The sequence below is a fragment of the Triticum urartu genome, chromosome 4, assembly GCF_003073215.2.
Source record: "Triticum urartu cultivar G1812 chromosome 4, Tu2.1, whole genome shotgun sequence".
NCBI classification, from domain to species: domain Eukaryota; kingdom Viridiplantae; phylum Streptophyta; class Magnoliopsida; order Poales; family Poaceae; genus Triticum; species Triticum urartu.
The window spans coordinates 508529387-508556001 of NC_053025.1; the positions used below are offsets into that span (position 1 = coordinate 508529387).

At 45.2% G+C, this 26615-nt stretch overlaps 2 protein-coding genes across 2 annotated transcripts; both read left to right on the forward strand.

The window, feature by feature from the left end:
- Window positions 1-1903: 1903 nt before the first annotated feature.
- Window positions 1904-10963, forward strand: LOC125552336 (brefeldin A-inhibited guanine nucleotide-exchange protein 2-like). Its single transcript, XM_048715841.1, has 11 exons — window positions 1904-3287; window positions 4684-5001; window positions 5117-5462; window positions 5625-6047; window positions 6122-6408; window positions 6572-6845; window positions 7403-7881; window positions 7992-8313; window positions 8422-8776; window positions 8880-9565; window positions 10099-10963. The coding sequence occupies exons 1-11, from the start codon at window positions 2020-2022 to the stop codon at window positions 10705-10707; spliced, it is 5367 nt and encodes a 1788-aa protein (XP_048571798.1). The 5' UTR covers window positions 1904-2019; the 3' UTR covers window positions 10708-10963.
- A 513-nt stretch (window positions 10964-11476) lies between these two features.
- LOC125552337 (high molecular mass early light-inducible protein HV58, chloroplastic-like) lies at window positions 11477-12564 on the forward strand. The gene is made up of 2 exons (XM_048715843.1): window positions 11477-11791; window positions 11884-12564. The coding sequence occupies exons 1-2, from the start codon at window positions 11675-11677 to the stop codon at window positions 12334-12336; spliced, it is 570 nt and encodes a 189-aa protein (XP_048571800.1). The 5' UTR covers window positions 11477-11674; the 3' UTR covers window positions 12337-12564.
- The last annotated feature ends 14051 nt before the right edge of the window (window positions 12565-26615 follow it).

The window sequence follows — 26615 nt, forward strand, 5'->3', positions numbered from 1 at the left end:
ATTCAAAAAGTGTTCTGTTTACAATTTGATTTGAATCTCTAAAAATGTTCACATTTTAAAAAATTGACCACAAATTCAATAAATGTTTATATTTTCAAAAAGTGTTTGGAATTTAAATTTTTCCCATATTTTGAAAAGTATTTTTTTGGGAAATTTTTTGTTGGAAATTCTGGTTTCTTGGAATTTCAAATAATTGTAATATATTTTTTAATATTCCTACACATTTTTTTAAAACCTGATAATTTTTTGAATTACGTACATTTCCGGAAATATTCTTTTTGAAACTGTGATTTATTTTAAAAAGTATAACATCATTTGAATTGTGAAAAGAAAATTGAAAACATGAACAATTTTTTTGAAGAACACATACATTTCAAATATGATGATATTTATAATTTACAAATATTTTTTAAAACATGAACACTTTTTGAATTATGTTTTTTTGTGAATAAGAACATTTTTCAAAAAGTTTGATTTTTTTCAAAAAAAAGACAGAGAAACTTGAAAAAGAAAAAAAGAAAGGCGAAAAAGAAAAGGAAAAAAGAAACAAAAAAAGAAAGTAAAAAGAAACTAAAACATTATATAAAACAAACAGAAAAAACAGGTTCTGGAGTTGGAATTCTCCAGAAGGTTCCCTACCTGAAACCAACGTACATGTTAAATGGCCAACCCAAGTGATCGCTAGCCCGTGCATCCGTGTGCGAATGATTGACGCTTTGACACTTAGGACGTGTTTGGTTGGGAATATTTCGCCCGTTATCTGATTACACCGCAATTTATTACCCTAAAATGTGTTTGATTGATCTGGCCTATACACGCATACCGTGTAAACAAGTTCCACCGTAGGTCAAGGCCCATTCCGCCCACCCCCACCATAATCTAATAACGAAACCGCTCTGCTTTGGTTTTCTCCTTTGACGACTTCGCTCCTTCCTCGACCCCCTCAACCATGGACCTGCCTTGTAGCCCTATTATTTCGTGTGGCGACATCTCCACACATGGAGCTACCAACCATGGCAGATCTACATGTTCCAATCTCCAAGCTGTGAAGAAATGTCGATGTTTGTTGGTTGTGGAAAACCAAGTGACGGCTCTGGTGTGGATCCACGGTCGTGATTTGTGTCTTTCTGCTCTTCAGTTTATTCTTTATTTTTTGCTATTTTTGGATCCGTTTCGGAATCTACTGCTACGGATTTCTATGGTAGTCTCACTGTTTTAGACTTTCAGTTCGGAGCTACACATCACCAAACACACAATTGATTACAGTCCAATTTTGGAGTTGAACCAACATGTTTAAAAAATTGCACATACCGTTTACATTGCCAGGGTGACCTGTTTACGATTACGGTTGCGTTACCCATTGTCGAACCAAACACCTCCTTAAGTATGCCGCCCAGACCACGTGACACATGTGGTAAGCAATCCAAACAATTCAAAAAAAAAAGTATGCCACCCATAGTTTTTTTTAGGGAAATATGCCGCCCAGGGGTGCATATACAGAGTGGGCTGGACCAGCTGTATTTTAATTGGTTGCAAAATATGGCCCAGTAGAGTGTATCAACCGAGCTCGGCCTTCTAGTAACGAGGCCCATGATTCTCGAGAAATGCAAATCCGGCCCGTATCCTAAAAGTCAACTTTAGCCCAGCCCAGCAAGGACTGTACCCCTGCCACCTGCCCCCCCGCTATGTATGTCATCGTCGTTGAGCTCACTCCCATCACTTTGTTGCCTCGATCGCCCGCGTAGCCTCTCTGAACACGCAGATCACCACTAATATGACACCGACAAGTGGGTCCCACACACGCTCGTTCCCACCAGTCATCGACAGCTGATCGATCAGGTGCATTCCTCGCAAATCTACGCACGCGAACATCTCTCCCCTTCTTCGCCCCACTCGCCGATCCGAACCACCTCAAACCCCAGCACCGGACCCGTCACTCCCCTCCCCCGCCCCGCCCAGCCCAGATCCAGATCCACCCGGCGCGGCACAGCCGCGGCCACCAAAATCCCTAGAGGAATAATGGCCTCCGCGGCCGCAGCGGCGCCGCCGCCGCTGTCCTCGCCGGAGTCCGACCCGCGCCTCGTCGAGGCCTTCGTGCCTTTCCTCGAGAAGCTCGTGAAGAACGCCTCGTGGCGCAACAAGGCGCACTCCAAGCTCTCCCACACCGCCAAGTCCATCCTCGACCGCCTCCAGAGGCCCCCGCCCCCCTCGCCCACCGCGGCGCAGACCCCGTCCACCCCCACCTCGCCCTCCACGCCGACTTCCTCCTCCTGGCAGCCGGGCCCGCTCCGCAACCTCTCGCTCGAGGACTCGGAGCTGCTCCTCTCCCCCATCTCCTCCGCGCTCGGCTCCGGCAGCGCCAAGCTCGTCGAGGCCGCGCTCGAGCTACTCCACAGGCTGATCGCGCACTCCTACATCCATGGCGAGGCCGACCCGTCGGCTGACCCCTCGTCACAGCTCGTCGCTTCCCTGCTCGAGGCGGCCTGCAATGCGCTCCACCTCGACGACGAGCACATTGAGCTCCTCCTCCTCAAGACTCTCCTCTCTGCGGTCACATCCACCTCCGTGTGCCTCCACGGCGACTGCCTGCTCCGCGCTGTGCGCGCCTGCTATGATATGTATCTGGGGAGCCGTAGCACCGTGAATCAGGCCACTGCCAAGGCGTCGCTCGTGCAGATGTTGGTAATCGTCTTCCGCAGAATGGAGGCAGATTCATCAACGATCCCCGTGCAGCCCATCGTCGTGGCTGAAGTGATTGAGTTGCCTGATGCTGGCTCAGGTGCATCACCCGCCGCCGATGTCACCTTCGTACAGGGATTCATCTCGAAGATCATGGTGGACATTGATGGTGCATTCACACCTCTGGCACGGACAACCTCGTCTGCTGCGGCAGGCACTGTGCCCCATGATGGTGCTTTTGAGACGACCGCAGCAGCTGAGGAAGGGGCAAATCCTGCGGACTTGCTTGATTCAACGGATAAGGACATGCTGGATGCCAAGTACTGGGAGATTAGCATGTACAAGACAGCTCTTGAGGGTCGTAAGGATGAGCTTGGTGTGGAGGGGGCAGTGGTAGCCACTTTGGATGATGATGCTGATGTCAGGATTGGGAATAAGCTGCGGAGAGATGCTTTCTTAGTTTTCCGGGCATTATGTAAGCTCTCGATGAAGACACCGCCGAAGGATGCACCAGCTGATCCGATAGTGATGCGGGGGAAGATCCTTGCTCTTGAACTTCTCAAGATCTTGCTTGAAAATGCTGGGGCTGTGTTCCGCACCAGCGAGAGGTACAAATTCCCTTGCCTGAAGTTATTCTGCCCCAGATCTTCTGAATTTCTTTTTATAATCTGGTAACAACATTGAGCAAAAGTTTGAGCACCATTTTATTCCTTGAAACGTGGTCTAGTCACAGCTTAAGGAAGAGATGAATTCTTTGACGAACTCTTTTGAAAAGATTAGGCATTGATTTACGGGTAGTACATTTGGATTAATCTATAATAATTGATGTTGCTCTGTTCATAACATTGATAATAAAAATCAGTATTGAAATTCATGTTGCAATTTACAGAAGTTAGATGTGTGTAATTTATGCTTGTTGCTACGATATTGAAATCAAAATGTAATCGATCAATCTCACATAAAAGTGGTTCAGTGAGGTTGATTCTGACAATTGCATTTTGATGGGACTGCATGGCTGCACACCCATGCAATGAGGGTTATGATCTGATGTCATTTGTCACTAGATGTCTTACCTCCTTAAAAACCTTGATACCATGTTACTTGCTAGAGAAGCAATCTACACTCCTCAACAAAGTGGATACTGTATCAGGAAGAGGAGCTAGCTATTGTCATAGGAAAATTGATTGGTTTTGAATTATATACGTTGACACATTGTTGGTTATTTTGTTGGTTCTGTCTGTCTCCTCTTCTTGAAACTTGAAAGTAATGCCAATTTGGTTGATAATACAATTGTATTTGTTGAATAACTATAAATGATAAAGTGGGTACAAATTTTGGGTTACAACCTATCATTCTAACGAAGTTGCATTGCCCATGAGAGTCATGGTGATTGATTCTGTTATGTTGATTAAAATGAAGTAGGGACCTGTAAACGAACCAGTTGGTAGTGATGGTCTATTTTTCCTCGGGGTTGTACCAACAGTCTGATTTGGTACTAACGGTTCCGATCGTGATGGGATTCTCATCATCCACTTAAACCTGTTTTCTAAAAACATCCCACTATATTGTACTCCCTCCGTCCCAAAATTCTTGTCTTAGATACATCCGTATTTAGACAAATCTAAGACAAGAATTTTGGGACGGAGGGAGTACATTTTTGGATATGCCTAGCAACACCTCATTCAATAAAGTAACTAGTCTTGCAAACTTGTAGTATGTCATTTTTACTCTGTAGCAAGACTCATGTTTCTTGCTAGTAAAATAGTAATGGGCATGTGTATTGTCATGCCTACCAAGGTATATTACTGTAGCTTTTCAGGTAGAACAGCTTCTTCTCAAAGTACACTATGCTGGTGTAGCTAATACAATTGTATCTTCATATTGACTGTGCTATAGTCACATTTTCTTGTCAACTGCTACAGAGTTCTTATACCCATCTGCTTGATGTTTTATTTATCGAGTATACTTCTTTTTGGCCTAACTATCTTGTTTTAACTCGGTCAGGTTTCTAGGTGCTATCAAGCAGTATTTGTGCCTATCACTTTTGAAGAACTGTGCCTCGTCACATATGATTGTTTTTCAGTTATCTTGTTCTATTTTTATTAGCTTGGTTTCAAGATTTAGGCCAGGATTGAAGGCAGAAATTGGAGTATTTTTTCCCATGATCATTCTAAGAGTTCTGGAAAATATTGCACAACCAAATTTTCAAGCAAAGATGATAGTTCTTCGTTTTTTGGAGAAGCTCTGTACTGATTCTCAAATCTTGGTTGACATTTTCATCAATTACGACTGTGATGTCCACTCATCGAACATATTTGAGAGGTACTGCATCACTCACTTTTCATTACTATAGTTGACTAGTGAGGTTTTAGTCTCATAAATAGCTGCAGAAACCTATTTACTATTGTGTTTCATTTTCTGTATGTTTTTCCGGCAGGATGGTCAACGGTCTGCTTAAAACAGCTCAAGGGCCTCCTGCGGGTATTGCTACCACATTGGTACCGCCTCAGGATACGACAATGAAGAGTGAAGCAATGAAATGCTTAGTTTCTATCCTCAGATCCATGGGAGATTGGATGAATAAGCAGCTACGTATTCCAGATCCTGACTCTCCTAAGATTGAATCAGAGCAAAACGATAATGATGGTGGAAATGAGTTTCCCCAGACAGAGATCAATGGAGATGCTTCTAGCGAGGTATCCGATTCACATTCAGAAGTATCAAATGGGGTTTCAGAGGCTGCATCTTTGGAGCAGCGTCGAGCTTACAAAATGGAACTTCAGGTGGATCTCATTCCACAGTTAGTTACTTTATGCATTTTCAATGAGAATGTGGCAATGTTCTGCTGGTTGCTGTTCTGTCCTGAATTACTTGCCACAGTTCCATTATATTTAGGTTGATTCATTTCCTTTTTCTTATGTGGTCAACTGCTTTATGAATGACAGGAGGGTATCGCTCTGTTTAACCGGAAGCCTAGAAAGGGAATTGAATTCTTAATAAATGCCAACAAGGTCGGGGAGTCAGCTGAGGATATAGCTGCTTTCCTGAAAAGTACTTCTGGCTTGAACAAGACTATGATTGGTGATTATTTAGGGGAAAGGGAAGATTTATCCCTCAAAGTCATGCATGCATATGTGGATTCTTTTAATTTTCAGAATATGGAATTTGATGAAGCGATCAGAGCCTTTCTTCAAGGTTTTAGGCTTCCTGGAGAAGCTCAAAAGATTGATCGGGTTATGGAGAAATTTGCAGAGCGTTACTGCAAATGCAACCCAAAGGCCTTTTCGAGTGCAGACACAGCTTATGTTCTTGCTTATTCAGTCATAATGCTTAACACTGATGCACATAACCCAATGGTCAAAAATAAGGTATTTTCAAGTTATGCTTGAGCATACAATTTACACATTTTCTGATGCTATTCCTAATGTATTAATTGGTGCAGATGTCACCAGAAGATTTCATAAGAAACAATCGTGGTATTGATGATGGGAAAGACCTACCAGAAGAATTTATGAGGTCCTTGTATGGAAGGATTTGGAAAAAAGAAATTAAGATGAAAGAAGACGAATTTGTTCCTCATCAGCAACAATCAACAAGCTCTAACAAAATTCTTGGGTTGGATAACATTCTTAACATTGTTATACGCAAACGAGGTTCAGCTATGGAGACGAGTGATGATCTCATTAAGCATATGCAGGAGCAATTCAAAGAAAAGGCTCGTATGTCTGAGTAAGTTATGCTGGACTCTAGATTAATAATTGTAAACTAAGTTACACTGTTTACTTGATCAAATATATATTTTTTGCCCAAATGTTTATGCAATCGTATTATTTTTGTTGATCTCCTTCACTGTAAATAATATATGTGGATCTTTTTTGAATGAATGATTTAGGTCAATATTTTATCCAGCCACGGATGTAGTAATTTTGAAGTTCATGGTCGAGGTTTGTTGGGCTCCTATGCTTGCTGCCTTCAGTGTGCCACTTGACCAGAGTGACGATGAAATTGTCATATCCCAGTGTCTTGAGGGATTTCGCTGTGCAATACATGTCACCGCAGCTATGTCGATGAAGACTCAAAGGGATGCTTTCATTACATCGCTTGCCAAGTTTACATCACTTCACTCTGCTGCGGATATCAAGCAGAAAAATATTGAAGCGATTAAGGTTTGTTCTGCATATCTGGTGTGAATATTGAATCTCTTAGGTGTTTGACTGGTATACTACCGGCAGAGAAGTTGCTTCTATTATTAGTGATTGTCTAAAGAGAATAATCATTAAAGCAAAAAATGGTACTCAGAAGTTTGTTTTGCGTTGGTTGGCTTTAAAAGGCTAGATGCAACTGATTTATGACCTAACTGGTTCCATGCTAAATTGTTGGGAAAGTGCATGATAATAGCTGGATGTGATGTTCTGAGGAGAGCTGCTCTGCATCTCTGTTAAAGCAGCTATATTTGCTCCTTGTGTGTACTGAGCATTTGGTATTTTTTTCACAGTTGGTATAGTTATTCTGGGTGACTGAGAAAATGTTGAAAGAAAAAACTATTCATGGGACTCATCTTTTGCCTCTTTTGGCCTGCCATTTGAATGTTTCTGTTGCACACTCCATTACAAGCATACGTCGTTGTGCTAATTGCAGTTTACCAAATCTTACTTTGAGCATAATGATATAATCAGTTTTTTCCATTCTCACTCTTTTGTTGTGGTGGTGAATTGCCTCTTAGGCAATTCTGTTGATTGCAGATGAAGACGGAAATTACTTGCAAGAAGCATGGGAGCATATATTGACCTGTGTTTCTCGTTTCGAGAATCTACATCTTGTAGGTGAAGGTGCTCCTCCAGATGCCACTTTCTTTGCACTGCAACAGCCAGACCTTGATAAATCAAAACAGGCTAAATCCTCGATTATCCCTGGTTTGAAAAAGAAGGCTCCAACTGCTGGTGCTGCTTCTAAAAGAGGTACTTATGACAGCGCTGGTGTTGGTGGAAAAGCTTCTGGTGTTGATCAAATGAATAATGCGGTGACAATCCTCTTGGAGCAAGTCGGGATGGCTGAAATGAACCGTGTATTCATAAGAAGTCAAAATCTCAACAGTGAGGGTATAATTGATTTTGTAAAGGCCCTTTGTAAGGTTTCAATGGAGGAATTGCGGTCTGCTTCTGATCCACGTGTTTTTAGCCTGACTAAGATTGTTGAAATCACGTAAGGAATCTATGATGTCATCTCAGCAATCTATAAACATTGCAATATGTTTGTTTACACTCTTATTGCACTATATAGTCACTGAAGTATGATTGTTTCTTTTTCTCTAGGCATTACAATATGAACCGCATCAGGCTTGTCTGGTCAAGCATATGGCATGTCTTGTCTGAATTTTTTGTTACCATTGGCTGCTCAGAAAATCTTTCAATTGCAATATTTGCTATGGATTCATTGCGGCAGCTGGCAATGAAGTTCCTGGAGCGAGAAGAACTGGCCAACTACAATTTCCAAAATGAATTTATGAAGCCTTTTGTTGTTGTAATGAGGAAGAGTAGAGCTGTTGAGATAAGAGAACTAATCATCAGGTGTGTATCTCAAATGGTACTGGCCCGTGTTAATCATGTGAAGTCAGGGTGGAAAAGCATGTTTATGGTATGTTATCTGTACTTGCACTCATGTACCTTGATTTTGATACGAGACACTTTGGAGCAGTTTTATTCTTGTTTCTGAATGCTGATTTGTTTTGTGCATAAATTTCAGGTTTTTGCAACGGCATCATATGATGATCATAAAAACATTGTACTCTTGGCCTTTGAAATTATCGAGAAGATTTTGCGAGATTATTTCCCCTACATTACCGAGACTGAGTCTTCAACTTTCACTGATTGTGTGAACTGTCTTATTGCGTTCACCAACAGTAGGTTTAACAAGGATATAAGCCTTAATGCAATTGGTTTTCTTCGATTCTGTGCGGCAAAGTTGGCAGAAGGTGACATCGGGTCCTCTTCAAGGCTGAAGGAACCTTCGCCTCGTTTGACCAAGGATGGAAAGCAGGAAGGTGCAATTCAGGTTGATAAGGATGATCATATACACTTTTGGTTTCCTTTATTAGCAGGTAGTTACATTCTCCTTTTTTCAAGATGGACCTTTCTATTGTTTTCCATTGACTTATTATTTACTAGTAATGATGTGTGGCGCCAACTTGTCAAACCTTGCAGGATTGTCTGAACTTACTTTCGACCTTAGACCAGAAATTAGGAAAAGTTCCTTGCAGGTGTTATTTGACACATTAAGAAACCATGGCCATGTTTTCTCTCTTCCTTTGTGGGAGAAGGTGTTTGATTCAGTACTTTTCCCAATATTTGATTATGTACGGCATGCTATTGATCCATCTGGTGGTTCTTCACAAGGACAAAATGCGGAAAATGATCCTGCAGAGCTTGATCAAGATGCTTGGATGTATGAAACGTGCACGTTGGCCCTTCAGCTAGTTGTTGACCTTTTCGTCAAGTTCTATGACACTGTCCATCCACTTCTGAGGAAAGTTCTTTCACTCTTGACAAGTTTCATTAAGCGTCCCCATCAGAGTCTTGCTGGTATAGGCATTGCTGCATTTGTTCGCCTGATGAGCAGTGCTGGCTCTGTCTTCGTGGATGAAAAATGGCTGGAAGTCGTGTTGTCTTTGAAAGAAGCTACCACAGAGACGCTTCCTGACTTCTCTTATATCGCATCTGGAGCTTACCTTGAAAATGTACCAATAGAAAATGGAGACTCTTCAGATAAGAGAGAAGACGAATCTCAACCATCAGAGGATGGTACTGAAGAAACCTCTAGATCAAGGAACCTGTATTTTGCAATTGCTGATGCCAAGTGCCGAGCTGCTGTCCAACTCCTATTGATTCAGGTCTGTAGTATTTCTTCTGCAACTGATCTTTGTTTTCATGTGCTCGGAAGCATATTGTTTTCACCATCGTTCCATTTTCCTGGATTATTGAAGTCTGGCGCATCGCCTCTCACCTTGTCAAATAGGCATGCTAATAAGGGAGGTGAGAGTGTGAGGAAGGAGAAAGTGAAGAACTTCATACAGCTATATCCCACAACATATCTCTAGCAGAACACTGTAGGAATTGATTTCTCCATTCAGACACGACAAGAGTGTCTGATGAGAATGACTTAAGATTCTTAGACCGGAACACACAGAGCTTGTCGAACTTTAACTCTAGCTTAACATGTAGCAGTATGGGTTGTTAGTTTTGCACAGTACCTAGTTCGGACCTTTTATCTTGCTATATTAGTTACTAATGCAAATTCTAGTCTCCTTTCTTCATTAATTTTATTCTGTGCATGCATTCTGCTTTATCATGTTTATCATGCAATAGGCTGGTAATTGCAACATGACCGTGTTTAATTTACTTATATGTATTTCACTTTCTGTAGGCTGTGATGGAGATATATAACATGTACAGAGCTCAGTTGTCGGCACAGAACACAGTAATCCTCTTTGAGGCCTTGCATACTGTTGCCACTCATGCTCACAAGATAAACAGTGACAACGACCTGCGGACCAAGTTGCAGGAGCTGGGCTCTATGACCCAAATGCAGGACCCGCCATTACTACGCCTTGAGAACGAGTCATATCAGTTGTGCCTCACTATCCTCCAGAATATATTCTTGGACAGAGCTCCAGACGAAGGGAGCTTAGAGGTCGAAACCCACCTAGTTGGACTTTGCAAGGAGGTTCTTGAGGTATACTTGAGCACAGCAAGGCCTGCTCACCTTTCTGGCGGTATACAGCCGCTTGGCCATTGGCTTATTCCGGTTGGTTCGTCAAAGCGGAGAGAGCTTGCTGCCAGGGCACCGCTTGTTGTCTCAACATTGCAAGCTATCAGCGGTCTCGGTGACTCATCTTTTGAGAAGAACCTTGGCCAGTTCTTCCCCCTACTAGCTGGTCTCATCAGCTGTGAGCATGGTTCAGGTGAAGTGCAGGTGGCCTTGAGTGATATGTTTAGCACTTGGGTTGGCCCAATCGTGCTTCAGTCCTGTTGATGCTGAAGCACCCTGTGATATAGTATACCTCCACATGTAAGTTATTCTTTGTTCCAGACTTCCAGTGTCATATCTTTCTGTTGCTCCGTTTCCCCCCATTTTGTTGTGTTCATTATTTTAGTCGTTGTGGGAAGTGGTGTCTTGAGCCGAACTGATCATGTAGATCCTTTCCCCTTTTATGCTCTTGGTTTTCTGCATTGGGAGCGTGTATGTTACAAGATGATTAAATTATATGCCTTAGTATATAGTTCACCAAGTTATTGAGCAGTTCGTTCTGCTTTGGGAAATGTTTGTAACTGCCGCTGTCCGAAGCACAGGAAGCTTCAGCATTGTGTTATACATTTCATTAACTTTTGATTGGCATCAGATGGTTCTAGAAACTTAATTCTCCGATGAACAAACCCGTACCATGCTTTGACCCGCATCTACGTACATAGTAGTACTCCAGTTAATTGTATCTGCCGTGAGAGGCTGCCATTTTTTAAACACGAGACTGCCGACACTAAAACATCTTGGTAGCCCTTTGTCATCGTGTCTCTGGAATAGAGCCAACGCTCTACGCAGGCCTGCGTGTCTCTCTAATGGCTTCTCGTTATCTCGCGCCAAAAGACCTAAGCCCGGGCACAAGTATCTCCGCGTGCCCGGCACTTTCTGGAGTCTTCCGCGGTCCGTGGAGTACACTTGTGCCACTTTTTCTGGCACCTTTTGTCGAGCTCCGGAGGCCACTCCATGGTGCCCTGGACGTCCACGTCGTGACCGCTCTCGTTGCACGCACACTTCTACACGTTCACGGCTGGGGAGTGCCCGCCGACGTGGCCACCGCCGCGGCCACCCCCTCGCGGCCGGGCTAGCTCGTCCTCCCCGAGCCTATATAATCGCACGCTCGTCATTGGCATCAGCACGCAATAATCACAGTCCACAACGAACCAAGTGTGATCTAGCCAGTCCCTGCATCCTGCTGGGAGTAATGACGACCATGGTTGCCTTGAGCTCCTTCGCCGGCGCCACCGTCGTCGGCCGCCCCGCCTCCTGGTCTCCGGCACTGCCGCGTCGGCGCGCCCTCCTCATCAGGGCCCAGACCGAGGTAAGCCTCTTTTGCCTAACTGACTCTGCCATCATAACTTGCTTACTCTGAACAAGTTTGAACTGGCTGTACTGACTCACGATGCTTTGCAGCCGGATATCGAGTCGACCAAGGAGACGACGAGCGCATCGACATCCTCCCCAACCCCAACCCCGACCCCAAGCCCGGTGGTGCCCAAGCCCAAGCCCAAGGCTAACCCCTCGGTCTGGGACGCGCTCGCGTTCAGCGGCCCAGCGCCCGAGCGCATCAACGGCCGGCTCGCTATGGTGGGCTTCGTGGCGGCGCTCTCCGTCGAGGCAGCGCGCGGCGGCGGGCTACTCGACCAGGCCGGCAGCGGCGCCGGGCTGGGATGGTTCCTGACAACCGCTGCGGTGTTCTCGGTGGCGTCGCTGGTGCCGCTCCTTCAGGGCCAGAGCGTGGAGAGCAAGTCCAGCGGCGTATGGAGCGCCGACGCCGAGCTATGGAACGGCCGCTTCGCCATGCTCGGCCTCGTCGCACTCGCCATCACCGAGTTCATCACCGGCACGCCTTTCGTCAACGTCTGAAACTAGTTAGTGTAGTGCAGTACGCTTGCACGTGCATGTACATATTTGTTAGTCATGCTGAGGAACTAGGACTACGGACCACGCGACAAGCGTGGTAAAAGCAATCTCAAATTGACAAAAAAAACTAGGACTACGGACTCTGACATTCTGTAAGCCGTATCATTAGGTTGTCTTTCTTGGTGATGATGTCTTGGAGCCTACAATTAATGCAGGAGTGAATTGCGTCCATGCTAATACTCCCATTCTACCAAGACGCTTGCGTATTTTAAGATTCAATTTTGATCATCAATTAGACGAGCAATATATAAATTTTGGGACTTCAAATTTATACCATCAAAAAGTTATTCAAATACGAATTCAACGGTATAACTTTTGTCTACATAACCCACATTTTCTTGGTCAAACCGACGGTTGAACTTACCCAGCCCTTACCCATTCCGTTTAAGCTTATCCACCAGGTAAATGGGTACCTGTGGGTAAAAATATTCATGTTTCAATAACATCAATTTGAATGAAACGTAATCATAAACAACAACATACAATCATAATTTATAAACAACACATAATAATATTAATACATACTTATAAACAACAACCCATCATAAACACAACACATTTTATAAACATCAACACTTTCTTGTAAACAACAGCACATCGAAGCATGAAAACAGTCATAAATAGTAGCACATAGTCATACACTTTAAATTCACAAACTCACGACAAAGGGTAGATGTAATTTTTCCGTACTTGTTAGAATTTATAAGGGTACATGGGTATGCCAGGATGGGTTATATGATCTCGTATCCGTACCCACTCTACCCGATGGGTTTGAGATTTCCCTTTTTACATACCCATGGGTAACTTTTTGTCCCATACCCTTACCCTAATAGGGTTTTTACCCGCAGGGTACATGGGTAATGGGTACCCATTGCCATCCCTAGCCACCACATTCCTTGTGCCTCCCAAAAATCCACCACTTTCCTTGTTATTTTTCTTAATAAATCAAATGACCGTTCTGAGGCTACTAACCCGATTTCTGACATGGTTGGCCCCCCGACCAGGTGCCACGTCGGTCGAACCACACGACGAGTGGGTTGACGGTCGTTAGGTCAAAACGCCACGCTCTCCCACCTCTGCTTGCCCATTCCTCTTGCCACCGTCTCCCTCTCTCTCTGCCATGTGATGGTGACGACGGCTAAACCTAGCGGCGGCAGCGAGTCAGTCAGCAGCGGAGGGACCGAAGGCGAGGGTGATGGGTTCTTGGAGGTAGACAACTGGCTCGACAACTGTAGTTTGCCTACTCAGCGAGCCCTCTGGCCGGAGCGATCCCCTTCGCCCCCTTCGATGCCGGAGGGGACATTGTGTTGGGGAACGTAGCAATAATTCAAAATTTTCCTACGTGTCACCAAGATCAATCTATGGAGTCATCTAGCAACGAGGGAGGAGTGGATCTACATACCCTTGTAGATCGCGCGCGGAAGCGTTCAAGAGAACGGGGTTGATGGAGTCGTACTCGTCGTGATCCAAATCACCGATGATCCTAGCGCCGAACGGACGGCACCTCCGCGTTTAACACACGTACGGAGCAGCGACGTCTCCTCCTTCTTGATCCAGCAAGGGGGGAGGAGAGGTTGATGGAGATCCAACAGCACGACGGCGTGGTGGTGTAAATGGCGGGATTCCAACAGGGCTTCGCCAAGCGCTGCGGGAGGAGGGAGATGTGTCATGGGAGGGAGAGGGAGGCGCCAGGGCTTAGGTATGGTTGCCCTCCCTTCCCCCCACTATATATAGGGCCAAGGGAGAGGGGGAGGGCGCAGCCTTGCCCCTTCCTCCAAGGAAGGGTGCGGCCAAGGGGGGGAGGAGTCCATCCTCCCCAAGGCACCTCGGAGGTGCCTTCCCCCTTTAGGACTCTCCCCTCCTCTTGTCCCTTTGGCGCATGGGCCTCTAGGGGCTGGTGCCCTTGGCCCATATAGGCCAAGGCGCACCCCCTACAGCCCATGTGCCCCCCGGGGCAGGTGGCCCCACCAGGTGGACCCCCGGGACCCTTCCGGTGGTCCCGGTACAATATCGGTGACCCCGAAACTTGTCCCGATGGCCGAAATAGCACTTCCTATATATAATTCTTTACCTCCGGACCATTCCGGAACTCCTCGTGACGTCCGGGATCTCATCCGGGAATCCGAACAACTTTCGGGTTACCGCATACTAATATCTCTATAACCCTAGCGTCACCGAACCTTAAGTGTGTAGACCCTACGGGTTCGGGAGACATGCAGACATGACCGAGATGACTCTCCGGCCAATAACCAACAGCGGGATCTGGATACCCATGTTGGCTCCCACATGTTCCACGATGATCTCATCGGATGAACCACGATGTCAAGGACTTAATCAATCCCGTATACAATTCCCTTTGTCTATCGGTACGATACTTGCCCGAGATTCGATCGTCGGTATCCCGATACCTTGTTCAATCTCGTTACCGGCAAGTCTCTTTACTCGTTCCGTAACACATCATCCCGTGATCAACTCCTTGATCACATTGTGCACATTATGATGATGTCCTACCGAGTGGGCCCAGAGATACCTCTCCGTTTACACGGAGTGACAAATCCCAGTCTCGTTTCGTGCCAACCCAACAGACACTTTCGGAGATACCTGTAGTGTACCTTTATAGCCACCCAGTTAAGTTGTGACGTTTGGCACACCCAAAGCACTCCTACGGTATCCGGGAGTTGCACAAATCTCATGGTCTAAGGAAATGATACTTGACATTAGAAAAAGCTTTAGCATACGAACTACATGATCTTGTGCTAGGCTTAGGATTGGGTCTTGTCCATCACATCATTCTCCTAATGATGTGATCCCGTTATCAACGACATCCAATGTCCATGGTCAGGAAACCGTAACCATCTATTGATCAACGAGCTAGTCAACTAGAGGCTTACTAGGGACATGGTGTTGTCTATGTATCCACACATGTATCTGAGTTTCCTATCAATACAATTCTAGCATGGATAATAAATGATTATCATGAACAAGGAAATATAATAATAACTAATTTATTATTACCTCTAGGGCATATTTCCAACAGTCTCCCACTTGCACTAGAGTCAATAATCCAGTTCACATCGATATGTGATTAACACTCAAGGTCACATCCCCATGTGACTAAAACCCAAAGAGTTTACTAGAGTCAATAATCTAGTTCACATAACCATGTGATTAACACTCGATGAGTTCTGGGTTTGATCATGTTATGCTTGTGAGAGATGTTATAGTCAACGGGTCTGAATCTTTCAGATCCGTATGTACTTCGCAAATCTCTATGTCATCTTGTAGATGCAGCTACTACGCTATATTTGGAGCCATTTCAAATAACCGTTCTACTTGGAGCTATTCTAAATTGTTGCTCCATTATACGTATCCGGTATCTCTACTCAGAGCTATCCAGATAGGTGTTAAGCTTGCATCGACGTAACTCTTTACGTCGAACTCTTTATCACCTCCATAACCGAGAAAATTCCTTAGTCCACTAGTTACCAAGGATAACTTTGACCGCTGTCCTGTGATACATTCTTAGATCACTCTTGTACCCCTTGACTGACTCATTGCAAGGCACATTTCAGGTGCAGTACACAGCATAGCATACTGTAGAGCCTATGTCTTAAGCATAGGGGACGACCTTCGTCCTTTCTCTCTATTCTTCTGCCGTGGTCGAGCTTTAAGTCTTAACTTCATACCTTATAACTCAGGCAAGAACTCCTTCTTTGACTGATCCATCTTGAACACCTTCAAGATCATGTCAAGGTATGTGCTCATTTGAAAGTACCATTAAGCGTTTTGATCTATCCTTATAGATCTTGATGCTCAATGTTCAAGTAGCTTAATCCAGGCTTTCCATTGAAAAACACTTTCCAAATAACCCTATATGCTTTCCGGAAATTCTACGTCATTTCTGATCCATAATATGTCAACAACATATACTCATCAGAAATTCTATAGTGCTCCCACTCACTTCTTTGGAAATACAAGTTTCTCATAAACTTTGTATACACCCAAAATCTTTGATCATCTCATCAAAGCATACATTCCAACTCCGAGATGCCTACTCCAGTCCTTAGAAGGATTGCTGGAGCTTTGCATACTTATTAGCATCTCTCAGGATTGACAAAACCTTCCGGTTGTATCACATACAACCTTTCCTCAAGAAAATCGTCGAGGAAACAATGTTTTGACATCCTATCTGCAAGATTTCATAAATGATGCAGTATTTGCTAATATAATTCCAACAGACTCTTAGCATCGCTACGAGTGAGAAAGTCTCATCGTAGTCAACTCCTTGAACTTGCCGGAAAACATCTTAACGACAAGTCGAGCTTTCTTAATGGTGACATTTACCATCATTGTCCGTCTTCCTTTTAAAATCCATCTGCACTCAACAGCCTTACGACCATCGAGCCGTTCTGCCAAAGTCTACACTTTGTTATCATACATGGATCCTCTCTCGGATTTTATGGCCTCGAGCCATTTATCGGAATTCGGGCCCACCATCGCTTCTCCATAGCTCGTAGGTTCATTGTTGTCTAGCAACATGACTTCCAAGACAGGATTACGTACCACTCTGAAGTAGTACGCATCCTTGTCATCCCACGAGGTTTGGTAGTGACTTGATCTGAAGTTTCATGATCACTATCATAAGCTTCCACTTCAATTGGTGTAGGTGCCATAGGAACAACTCCCTGTGCTCTGCCACACACTAGTTGAAGAGACGGTTCAATAACCTCATCAAGTCTCCACCATCCTCCCACTCAATTCTTTCGAGAGAAACTTTTCCTCGTGAAAGGAACCGATTCTAGAAACAATCCCTTATTGCTTTCGGATCTGAGACAGGAGGTATACCCAACTGTTTTGGGTGTCCTATGAAGATGCATTTATCTGCTTTGGGTTCGAGCTTATCAGCCTGAAACTTTTTCACATAAGCGTCGCAGCCCCAAACTTTTAAGAAATGACAGCTTAGGTTTCTCTAAACCATAGTTCATACGGTGTCATCTCATCGGAATTACGTGGTGCCCTATTTAAAGTGAATGTGGTTGTCTCTAATGCCTAACCCATAAACTATCGTGGTAATTCGATAAGAGACATCATGTATGCATCATATCCAATAGGGTGCAGTTATGATGTTTGGACACACCATCACACTATGGTGTTCCAGGCTGTATTAGTTGTGAAACAATTTCCACAGTGTCTTAATTCTGTGCCAAACTCGTAATTCAGATATTCATCTCTATGATCATATCATAGATATTTTATCCTCTTGTCACGACGATCTTTCAACTTCACCCTGAAATTACTTGAACCTTTCAATAATTCAGACTTGTGATTCATCAAGTAAATATACTCAACATCTACTCAAATCATCTGTGAAGTAAGAACATAACGATATCCACTACATGCCTCAGCACTCATTGGACTGCACACATCAAAATGTATTACTTCCAACAAGTTGCTTTCTAGTTCCATTTTACTGAAAAACGAGGCTTTCAGTCATCTTGCCCATGTTGTATGATTTGCATGTCTCAAGTGATTCAAAATCAAGTGAGTCCAAACGGTCCATTTGCATGGAGTTTCTTCATGCACATACACCAATAGACATGGTTCGCATGCCTCAAACTTTTCAAAACGAGTGAGCCCAAAGATCCATCAACATGGAGCTTCTTCATGCGTTTTATACCGATATGACTTACGTGGCAGTGCCACAAGCAGGTGGTACTATCATTACTATCTTATTGGCATGAACATGTGTATCACTATGATCGAGATTCAATGAACCATTCATTTTAGGTGCAAGACCATTGAAGGTATTATTCAAATAAACAGAGTAACCATTATTCTCCTTAAATGAATAACCGTATTGCGATAGACATAATCCAATCATGTCTATGCTCAACGCAAACACCAATCTTGATGGTAGAGGGAGCGTGCGATGCTTGATCATATCAACATTGGAAACACTTCCAACACTTATCGTCAGCTCACCTTTAGCTAGTCTCCGTTTATTCCATAGCCTTTTGTTTCGAGTTACTAACACTTAGCAACCGAACCGGTATCTAATACGCTGGTGCTACTAGGAGTACTAGTAAAGTACACATCAACACAATGTATATCCAATATACTTCTATCGACCTTGCCAGCCTTCTCATCTACCAAGTATCTAGGGCAATTCTGCTCCAGTGGCTGTTCCCCTTATTACAGAAGCACTCAGTCTCGGGTTTGGGTTCAACCTTGGATTTCTTCACTAGAGCAGCAGCTGAATTGCCGTTTCATGAAGTATCCCTTTGTTCCCTTGCCCTTCTTGAAACTAGTGGTTTCACCAACCATCAACGATTGATGCTCCTTCTTGATTTCTACTTTTGTGGTGTCAAACATCGCGAATATCTCAAGGATCATCATATATGTCCCTGATGTATTATAGTTCATCACGAAGCTCTAGCAGCTTGGTGGTAATGACTTCGGAGAAACATCACTATCTTATCTGGGAGATCAACTCCCACTCGATTCAAATGATTGTTGTACTCAGACAATCTGAGCACAAGCTCAACAATTGAGCTTTTCTCCCTTAGTTTGCAGGCTAAGAAAATCGTCGGAGGTCTTATACCTCTTGACGTGGGCACGAGCCTGAAATCCCAATTTCAGCTCTCGAAACATCTCATATGTTCCGCGACGTTTCAAAAAAACATCTTTGGCGCCTCAATTCTAAACCATTTAGCATTACGCACTGAACTATCATGTAGTTATCAATATGTGTATGTCAGACGTTCGCAACATCCACAGACAACGTTCGAGGTTCAGCACACTGAGCGGTGCATTAAGGACATAAGCCTTCTATGACGCAATGAGGACAATCCTCAGTTTACGGACCTAGTCCGCATAATTGCTACTATCAACTTTCAACTAAATTTTCTCTAGGAACATATCTAAACAGTAGAACTGAAGCGCGAGCTACGACATAATTTGCGAAGACCTTTTGACTATGTTCAGGATAATTAAGTTCATCTTATGAACTCCCACTCAGATAGACATCCCTCTAGTCATCTAAGTGATTACAGGATCCGAGTCAACTAGGCCGTGTCCGATCATCACGTGAGACGGACTAGTCATCATCGGTGAACATCTTCATGTTGATCGTATCTACCATACGACTCATGCTGGACCTTTTGGTCTCTTGTGTTTCGAGGCCATGTCTGTACATGCTAGGCTCGTCAAGTTAACCCTAAGTGTTTTGCATGTGTAAAACTGTCTTACACCCGTTGTATGTGAACGTAAGGATCTATCACACCCGATCATCATGTGGTGCTTCGAAACGACGAACTTTAGCAACGGTGCACAGTTAGGGGAGAACACATTCTTGAAATTGTAATGAGGGATCATCTTATTTACTACCGTCGTTCTAAGTAAACAAGATGCAAAAACATGATAAACATCACATGCAATCAAATAGTAGTGACATGATATGGCCAATATCATATAGCTCCTTTGATCTCCATCTTGGGGCTCCATGATCATCTTGTCACCGGCATGACACCATGATCTCCATCATCATGATCTCCATCATCGTGTCTTCTTGAAGTTGTCTCGTCATCTATTACTCCTACTACTATGGCTAACGCTTTAGCAATAAAGTAAAGTAACTACATGACGTTTAAGCTGACACGCAGGTCATAAATAAATTAAGACAACTCCTATGGCTCCTGCCGGTTGTCATACTCATCGACATGCAAGTCGTGATTCCTATTACAAGAACATGATCATCTCATACATCACATATATCATTCATCACATCCTTTGGCCATATCACATCACATAGCATACCCTGCAAAAACAAGTTAGACGTCCTCTAATTGTTGTTTGCATGTTTTACGTGGCTGCAATGGGTTTCTAGCAAGAACGTTTCTTACCTACGCAAAAACCACAACGTGATATGCCAATTGCTATATACCCTTCATAAGGACCCTTTTCATCGAATCCGATCCGACTAAAGTAGGAGAGACAGACACCCGCTAGCCACCTTATGCATCTAGTGCATGTCAGTCGGTGGAACCAGTCTCACGTAAGAGTACGTGTAAGGTCGGTCCAGGCCGCTTCATCCCACGATGCCGCCGAATCAAGATAAGACTAGTAACGGCAAGCATATTGAACAAAATCAACACCCACAACTACTTTGTGTTCTACTCATGCATAGAAACTACGCATAGACCTAGCTCATGATGCCACTGTTGGGGAACGTAGCAATAATTCAAAATTTTCCTACGTGTCACCAAGATCAATCTATGGAGTCATCTAGCAACGAGGGAGGAGTGGATCTACATACCCTTGTAGATCGCGCGCGGAAGCGTTCAAGAGAACGGGGTTGATGGAGTCGTACTCGTCGTGATCCAAATCACCGATGATCCTAGCGCCGAACGGACGGCACCTCCGCGTTCAACACACGTACGGAGCAGCGACGTCTCCTCCTTCTTGATCCAGCAAGGGGGGAGGAGAGGTTGATGGAGATCCAACAGCACGACGGCGTGGTGGCGGAAGTAGCGGGATTCCAACAGGGCTTCGCCAAGCGCTGCGGGAGGAGGGAGATGTGTCATGGGAGGGAGAGGGAGGCGCCAGGGCTTAGGTATGGTTGCCCTCCCTTCCCCCCACTATATATAGGGCCAAGGGAGAGGGGGAGGGCGCAGCCTTGCCCCTTCCTCCAAGGAAGGGTGCGGCCAAGGGGGGGAGGAGTCCATCCTCCCCAAGGCACCTCGGAGGTGCCTTCCCCCTTTAGGACTCTCCCCTCCTCTTGTCCCTTTGGCGCATGGGCCTCTAGGGGCTGGTGCCCTTGGCCCATATCGGCCAAGGCGCACCCCCTACAGCCCATGTGGCCCCCGGGGCAGGTGGCCCCACCCGGTGGACCCCCGGGACCCTTCCGGTGGTCCCGGTACAATACCGGTGACCCCGAAACTTGTCCCGATGGCCGAAATAGCACTTCCTATATATAATTCTTTACCTCCGGACCATTCCGGAACTCCTCGTGACGTCTGGGATCTCATCCGGGACTCCGAACAACTTTCGGGTTACCGCATACTAATATCTCTATAACCCTAGCGTCACCGAACCTTAAGTGTGTAGACCCTACGGGTTCGGGAGACATGCAGACATGACCGAGATGACTCTCCGGCCAATAACCAACAGCGGGATCTGGATACCCATGTTGGCTCCCACATGTTCCACGATGATCTCATCGGATGAACCACGATGTCAAGGACTTAATCAATCCCGTATACAATTCCCTTTGTCTATCGGTACGATACTTGCCCGAGATTCGATCGTCGGTATCCCGATACCTTATTCAATCTCGTTACCGGCAAGTCTCTTTACTCGTTCCGTAACACATCATCCCGTGATCAACTCCTTGATCACATTGTGCACATTATGATGATGTCCTACCGAGTGGGCCCAGAGATACCTCTCCGTTTACACGGAGTGACAAATCCCAGTCTCGATTCGTGCCAACCCAACAGACACTTTCAGAGATACCTGTAGTGTACCTTTATAGCCACCCAGTTACGTTGTGACGTTTGGCACACCCAAAGCACTCCTACGGTATCCGGGAGTTGCACAATCTCATGGTCTAAGGAAATGATACTTGACATTAGAAAAAGCTTTAGCATACGAACTACATGATCTTGTGCTAGGCTTAGGATTGGGTCTTGTCCATCACATCATTCTCCTAATGACGTGATCCCGTTATCAACGACATCCAATGTCCATGGTCAGGAAACCGTAACCATCTATTGATCAACGAGCTAGTCAACTAGAGGCTTACTAGGGACATGGTGTTGTCTATGTATCCACACATGTATCTGAGTTTCCTATCAATACAATTCTAGCATGGATAATAAACGATTATCATGAACAAGGAAATATAATAATAACTAATTTATTATTGCCTCTAGGGCATATTTCCAACACATTGAGCGGCGTCCGGTGGCGGCCTTAGCACGCAAGATACGGGCTTCCGGCTTGGGAGGAGGCCATCAGTGGGCTTCAGGGTTCGGCACCGTGTAGTAAGATTTCTTCCTCCTGTTGGGGAACGTAGCAGAATTTTAAAATTTTCTACGCATCACCAAGATCAATCTATGGAGACATCTAGCAACGAGAGGGAGAGGAGTGCATCTACATACCCTTGTAGATCGCAAGCGGAAGCGTTCAAGAGAACGGGGTTGATGGAGTCGTACTCGTCGTGATCCAAATCACCGATGACCGAGCGCCGAACGGACGACACCTCCGCGTTCAACACACGTACGGTTGGGAGAGACGTCTCCTCCTTCTTGATCCAGCAAGGGAAGGAGAGGTTGATGGAGATCCAGCAGCACGACGGAGTGGTGGTAGAAGTAGCGGGATCCCGGCAAGGCTTCGCCAAGCGCAAGCGGGCAGGAAGAGGTGTCACGAGGGGGAGGGAGGCGCCAGGGACTTGGGTGCGGCTGCCCTCCCTCCCCTCCACTATATATAGGGGCCGGGGGGAGGGGGGCGCCGGCCCCCTTGTAGATCCCATCTAGGGAGGGGCGGCGGCCAAGGGGGGGACTTGCCCCCCAAGTTTGGTGCGGCGCCCCCCACCCCCAGGGTTTCCAACCCTAGGCGCAGGAGGAGGCCCATGGGGGGCGCACCAGCCCACCAAGGGCTGGTTCCCTTCCCACTTCAGCCCATGGGCCCCTCCGGGATAGGTGGCCCCACCTGGTGGACCCCCGGGACCCTTCCGGTGGTCCCGGTACAATACCGATGACCCCCGAAACTTTTCCGGTGGCCGAAACTGGACTTCCCATATATAAATATTTACCTCCGGACCATTTCGGAACTCCTCGTGACGTCCGGGATCTCATCCGGGTCTCCGAACAACTTTCGGTTTACCGCATACTAATATCTCTACAACCCTAGCGTCACCGAACCTTAAGTGTGTAGACCCTACGGGTTCGGGAACCATGCAGACATGACCGAGACAACTCTCCGGCCAATAGCCAACAGCGGGATCTGGATACCCATGTTGGCTCCCACATATTCCATGATGATCTCATCGGATGAACCACGATGTCGAGGATTCAATCAATCCCGTATTCAATCCCCTTTGTCAATCGGTACGTTACTTGCCCGAGATTCGATCGTCGGTATCCCAATACCTCGTTCAATCTCGTTACCGACAAGTCACTTTAATCGTTCTGCAACACATCATCCCGTGACCAACCCTTAGTCACATTGAGCTCATTACGATGATGTCTTACCGAGTGGGCCCAGAGATACCTCTCCGTCATGCGGAGTGACAAATCCCAGTCTCGATTCGTGCCAACCCAACAGACACTTTCGGAGATACCCGTAGTGAACCTTTATAGTCACCCAGTTATGTTGCGACGTTTGGCACACCCAAAGTATTCCTACAGTATCCGGGAGTTGCACAATCTCATGGTCTAAGGAAAGGATACTTGACATTAGAAAAGCTCTAGCAGACGAACTACACAATCTCGTGCTATGCTTAAGATTGGGTCTTGTCCATCACATCATTCTCCTAATGATGTGATCCCGTTATCAATGACATCTAATGTCCATAGTCAGGAAACCATGACTATCTGTTGATCAACGAGCTAGTCAACTAGAGGCTCACTATGGACATGTTGTGGTCTATGTATTCACACATGTATTACGATTTCCGGATAACACAATTATAGCATGAACAATAGACAATTATCATGAACAAGGAAATATAATAATAACCATTTTATTATTGCCTCTAGGGCATATTTCCAACAGTCTCCCACTTGCACTAGAGTCAATAATCTAGTTACATTGTGATGAATCAAACACCCATAGAGTTCTGGTGTTGATCATGTTTTGCTCGAGGAAGAGGTTTAGTCAACGGATCTGCGGCATTCAGGTCCGTATGCACTTTACAAATATCTATGTCTCCATTTTGAACATTTTCACGAATGGAGTTGAAGCGACGCTTGATATGCCTGGTCTTCCTGTGAAACCTGGGCTCCTTGGCAAGGGCAATAGCTCCAGTGTTGTCACAGAAGAGAGTCATCGGGCCCGACGCATTGGGAATAACTCCTAGGTCGGTAATGAACTCCTTCACCCATATTGCTTCTTGTGCTGCCTCCGAGGTTGCCATGTACTCCGCTTCACATGTAGATCCCGCCACGATGCTTTGCTTGCAACTGCACTAGTTGACTGCCCCACCATTCAAAATATACACGTATCCGGTTTGTGACTTAGAGTCATCCAGATCTGTGTCGAAGCTAGCATCGATGTAACCCTTTACGACGAGCTCCTCGTCACCTCCATAGATGAGAAACATATCCTTAGTCCTTTTCAGGTACTTCAGGATATTCTTGACCGCTGTCCAGTGTTCCATGCCGGGATTACTTTGGTACCTTCGTACCAAACTTACGGCAAGGTTTACATCAGGTCTGGTACACAACATGGCATACATGATAGACCCTATGGCCGAGGCATAGGGGACGACACTCATCTTTTCTCTATCTTCTGCTGTGGTCGGGCATTGAGCCGTGCTCAATCCCATACCTTGCGATACACGCAAGAACCCCTTCTTGGACTGATCCATATTGAACTTCTTCAATATCTTGTCAAGGTACGTACTTTGTGAAAGACCAATGAGGCGTCTCGATCTATCTCTATAGATCTTGATGCCTAATATATAAGCAGCTTCTCCAAGGTCCTTCATTGAAAAACACTTGTTCAAGTAGGCCTTTATGCTTTCCAAGAATTCTATATCATTTCCCATCAATAGTATGTCATCCACATATAATATGAGAAATGCTACAGAGCTCCCACTCACTTTCTTGTAAACACAGGCTTCTCCATAAGTCTGTAAACCCAAACGCTTTGATCATCTCATCAAATCGAATGTTCCAACTCCGAGATGCTTGCACCAGCCCATAGATTGAGCGTTGGAGCTTGCACACCTTGTCAGCATTCTTAGGACCGACAAAACCTTCCGGCTGCATCATATACAATTCTTCCTTAAGGAAACCATTAAGGAATGCCGTTTTGACGTCCATTTGCCATATCTCATAATCATAGAATGTGGCAATTGCTAACATGATTCGGACGGACTTCAGCTTCGCTACGGGTGAGAAAGTCTCATTGTAGTCAACCCCTTGAACTTGTCGATAACCCTTAGCGACAAGCCGAGCCTTATAGATGGTCACATTACATTCGCGTCTGTCTTCTTCTTAAAGATCCATTTATTTTCAATGGCTCGCTGATCAATGGGCAAGTCAGTCAAAGTCCATACTTCGTTTTCATACATGGATCCTATCTCGGATTTCATGGCTTCCAGCCATTTGTCGGAATCTGGGCCCGCCATCGCTTCTTCATAGTTTGAAGGTTTACCATTGTCTAACAACATGATTTCCAGGACAGGGTTGCTGTACCACTCTGGTGCAGAACGTGTCCTTGTGGACCTTCAAAGTTCAGTAGCAACTTGATCTAAAGTTTCATGATCATCATCATTAACTTCCTCCCTAGTCGGTGCAGGCACCTCAGGAACAATTTCTTGAGCTGCGCCACTCTCCGGTTCAAGAGGCAATACTTCATCAAGTTCTACTTTCCTCCCACTTACTTCTTTCGAGAGAAACTCTTTCTCTAGAAAGGATCCATTCTTGGCAACAAAGGTCTTGCCTTCGGATCTAAGATAGAAGGTATACCCAATAGTTTCTTTAGGGTATCCTATGAAGACGCATTTTTTGATTTGGGTTCGAGCTTTTCAGGTTGAAGGTTCTTGACATAAGCATGGCATCCCCAAACTTTCAGAAACGACAGCTTAGGTTTCTTACCAAACCACGATTCATACGGTGTCGTCGCAACGGATTTCGACGGAGCCCTATTTAAAGTGAATGCGGCAGTCTCTATAGCATAACCCCAAAATGATAGCGGTAGATCGGTAAGAGACATCATAGATCGTACCATATCCAATAGGGTGCGATTACGACGTTCGGACACACCATTACGCTGTGGTGTTCCAGGCGGCGTGAGTTGTGAAACTATTCCACATTTCCTTAAGTGCGTGCCAAATTCGTGACTCGAATATTCTCCCCCACGATCTGATCGTAAGAACTTGATTTTCCTGTCACGTTGATTCTCAACCTCACTCTGAAATTCCTTGAACTTTTCAAAGGTCTCAGACTTGTGTTTCATTAAGTATACATACCCATATCTACTTAAGTCATCAGTGA